Source organism: Histoplasma capsulatum, assembly GCF_000150115.1.
Source record: "Histoplasma capsulatum G186AR genomic scaffold supercont2.4, whole genome shotgun sequence".
NCBI lineage: Eukaryota > Fungi > Ascomycota > Eurotiomycetes > Onygenales > Ajellomycetaceae > Histoplasma > Histoplasma capsulatum.
Window position 1 is genome coordinate 1,442,988 of NW_025544804.1, and position 4,203 is coordinate 1,447,190.

Consider the following 4,203-nt stretch of genomic DNA (forward strand, 5'->3'; position numbering starts at 1 on the left):
TGATTTCCTATATACATATACATATATATATATATATATCCCTTTTCATCGCATACGACGTTCTGCGGACTCATACCGATAGAATAGCCGCCAAAAGCACGTAACTCTCTGTCGGCACCATGGTCAGTTGCAGTAGATATTCCAACAAGGGTTAAGATACGTTAAACTCTTTTGCAAGGCCTTCCTGATCCGATCATGCTTGTAGGCGATCGTACGCATATGAGCCTACCTCAGTAGCTTCAATGCTGCTTGTACATATATACGGCATACGCGCGTCAATGCCGGTGCTGTACGCTGTTGTATATTGAAGCGTTTCCCCTTGGTTTCTTCATTGATAGCCAGCATAGGGCCTGGTGTTCCTCTTGCCTCACAGAACGATTAGGCAATGTTAGAAATCAACAATCAAACAGCGCTATTGGCGTGTCATGACGCAGGCGGTCCCCCTGGCGATGTTTTCATTGTGCACAAGCCCTCATTCACTGTTCTTATCACTAAGTCCTCTAACAGTAACAAGAGTCACTTAGATGCGCTCACCCATTCCAAAACTAAAAGCAAGGAAGATAGCAAGAATGGAAGAAAACTCCTTTGGGGAGCAAGGAACCCAGGAGACCTGCATTTTGTCGATGTCATCAATCTGCTATCCATCTGCATTCATTGGACTGTGGCGTGGCAGCCACACTGCAGCGGGAGGACATTGGAGCATGCAATGCTTAGCTGCCGTCTGCATTTCTTGCCTATTTTTTTTTTTTCTTTGTCATACCCTTTTTGCTTCAGTCAACCTTGGCATGATGGCTGTGGGTGCAACTATGCGAGAGCATATGTAGGTTTCAGGCAAATATGCAGACACGCACGGACAAACAGAGACGGGGGTGGGAGGAATAAATATCTTAGTGAAAGAAGAGTTTGGATCATCCTTGATAGATCTGGATGATTCTTGACGTTGGGGAATTGCAAACGACCAGTCTGTGGAATAATTGGATATGGTTAAATTAGTTGCTCGTTGACTTCCCGAAATCCTGCAAAGCCATTTCTAGAAAAGGGGATATATACTAGTATTCAATGTGTATATATGAGATAGAATTATATCTCGCTAGTTCGTTGCTCGGAAAATAGTTTCCGAGCCTCTGATTTGCGTCCAACCCTCTAGGGGCTGGTTGTTAGTTAGAGAGTTATATTAGGCCATTCCAAGTTATCCGCCTGTTTGTGTATTAGCTAAGCAACAATTGGTCTGCCTCGGGCACCCGTGTGGGCACGAATCCGAATTTGGCAACAAATTTACACCGTCAGCAAGCCACACTGTCCAAGAACGGAGAAGCATCAGGGTTAAGCCCTGGAAGTACTGAACTGGAAAAAAAAAAAAAAAAAAATCCCGGCTGGTCGTGATGAACGGTTTAGCCTTATTTACGCCACGAAAATTTGTTGGGGGTTTTCCAGGGTATTTTTTTGCAAGCTACTCGTAAGGGGTTGTTAATATTTCATGTATCACCCTCTGAGATTGATGCGTCGGTGCCCAAAAAAAAAAAAAACAGCCGTATATATGGGAGTATATCGGAAGGGGATTGCCTGTATTGTATTCAGTAATCAATACGCGAATACAGCCATCGTACAGGCGTCGCATCAAGCATAAAATGAGCTTTGTGGCTGTGGCAAGACTTGTAAAATTCGGTTATGTCTCGAGATGGACGTATGGCGGCATAATTACGCGGTATGCCGCTAAGACCCAGAACAAACAGGAAGGAAGAAGTGGAGAAATACCAAAAACAGAAAAATACTGATAAAATTACAGAATATCGACAGGGATGGAGAGCGTTTGATTCGGAAAGGGCAGGAAGCTGGGACCAATGAGCGGGCGAGCCAAGACCGGCATGACGCGTAACAGCCAATCAACACGGCCAGAATACCAGCTGGATGGATCGCCGCCCTTAGCAGCGTCATCCGAAGCTAGCGGGACAGGCTGCTGTGGTTCCCTGGCACGGACTGGCAGCCAGCGGTCTGCCCGTACTTAAGGATTCTAGCACCCCCCCTCTGTTTCCTCTGTCTCTCTTTTCGCTTGCCTCGCCTCGCCTCGCGTCTTCTGGTCACGCACTTGTCGCCCATCGCCACGGACTCACTCCGCCTCCCCCAGCGTCGCCACCCAACAGCAACCCTGGAATCTCACTCTTGGTTTTATCTCCACGGCGGCCTGCGACCACCACTGCGGTTGTCAGCCTAGCAATCCTGTTCGTATTATTGTCCCTCCTCTCTCCCTTATTGCCACCGGCTATTGCCTGTATTTCGACCCAAGCAGCATATTATGACTATGATTACTCCTGTGACTGTATTCCTTCCCCACACAGTATTATTATTGTCTTTCCGCTGCCCTGGATCTTCCGAGGGCTTCATAATTTTTGTGCAACTTTGACAGTTGCCACAATACCCACGTTAACGCGCACGTCCCCTTCAACCTGAGTTCCCTCACCTCTCCCCGATCCCGGGCATCCACGGGTTTCTTTGCGCTGTTCTTATCTGGTTTCCAGCGGGATTCTCCGCCTCACCTTTTGTTCCGCCGATTTTGATCCCTCTCCTCTCATTCATTCTTAGCCAATCATCTGTCTTCCTCTTTCACTCATCCGCTGTGGTGTATGTACCTGGCCGTTTCCGCCGCCTACTACTGAGTCACCTGCACACGCACGTGACCACAAGCTTTCCCCCGTCAACTTTCTTGGCAATATAAAATCGCGTATTTCTCCAACCTCTCCTTTTCTGTTTCCTTTTTCCTGCTTTCCCTCCCTTTGGCACTTCTGTACCTCCAACCACCCCCTATTTAAGGACATCTTCATCCTCAACCACGTCATCAACAGCAACTTTGATCATCTACAATCACAACAGAAAAGACAATATACTTGCGGGAAAAGCTATTTTTTCGCAACCCGTTTCCTTTCTATTAACCAGTATCTCGTGATATTACTTTATTTTCTTTTTTGCTGCTCTCCGCTGCTTTCATACATACGTATTTCCTATACATGGCTCTGACCAGAACTTCGTCTCGTCTAGTCTAATCTAGGATCCTGGGCTAGTCCAAAGAAGCAAGGAGGCGTCCACCAATATCTGAATGAAATTGTGGGCTGCCCTGGACTTCCCTCCCGGCAAAGTTTATCAGGGTCGCGCATTCTCCAACTTGGTCTGCTCTGTTTGCTACGCGGCGCGTTAAAAAGTCCTCCTGTCTGTCCTCCGCATCCAAGGCAGCCCGACTCACTTTGTCTTTTTCTCTCGTTTCCGTTGCGCTGCTTGAAATAGCCAGGCTTAGAGGGCAACACGCGTGTTCACCCCCTAAGTCGCATATCACGTGATCACCACTGATGACTATGGCAACACCTCCCCCAGACACTGTTGTCCCGGAGAGAAAGACCCAACCACCGCCCGTTGTTGACCACGTTTCTCTTGATGCAGAATTATTTCAGTGAGTGCTCTCCTTTTCTCAGCGGCCAATCTCTCTCCACCCATTTATTTGCTTGTATCTGTCTGTTATGTATCCCGTCTATATCTATATCTTGTTCTATTGCCGCCCCTGAAATGCGCGAACACACCATAGGTTCAATAAAGCTGACTACCTTGACCTCCTAATATCTAGTAGCAATCCGGTTCTAGAAACGAAAACTGTTACTGTGAGGCTTTCTGAAACCATGTCTTCTGAGCCACAGGTAATCGAAGAGCCTACTGCTACAGATGAAAACAAGCCGCTGCCACCTGCAGTCAATGGCAATGGGATCACCCAACCCCAGCCACTCTCAAACGGGGTGATTGGCACCACTAAGACTGATACTGAAGATTCTTCTTCTCTACTTTCTCCGCTTGAGGTATCTCTCCCCAACTCCTCTAGTCAAGATACAGCTACAACTACATCAACGGAAGGTCTGGTGTCCACGAAGCCTGTATCGCAGACCTCACCAGGCTTACATGCAGATTCGTCATCCACCCAGCCGGACAAGGAGGCGGCTGTTTTGAAAGCAGAAACGACCGCTGTTATTACGAATGAAGCCACGAACGTTGATGTACTTGCTCAAGTTTCTTCAGAGCCCTCCGATTTGCAACCGTCCCCTTCCACCAACCCCAGATCACAGGATTTTCAAGGAGAATCAAAACCTTCTTCCGTGGACACAACGACAGAAACTCTGGCCTAGCAAGCGAATCTCTCTCACCGACGAGTGCACGTCAGCAGTTGCC

At 47.8% G+C, this 4,203-nt stretch overlaps 1 protein-coding gene across 1 annotated transcript; it reads left to right on the forward strand.

Moving 5' to 3' along the window:
• Positions 1–2,775: 2,775 nt before the first annotated feature.
• HCBG_03534 (uncharacterized protein) lies at positions 2,776–4,160 on the forward strand (the record flags this gene model as incomplete). The annotated part of the gene is made up of 2 exons (XM_045430583.1): positions 2,776–3,439; positions 3,611–4,160. The coding sequence occupies 2 exons, from the start codon at positions 3,345–3,347 to the stop codon at positions 4,158–4,160; spliced, it is 645 nt and encodes a 214-aa protein (XP_045288726.1).
• Positions 4,161–4,203: the final 43 nt, after the last annotated feature.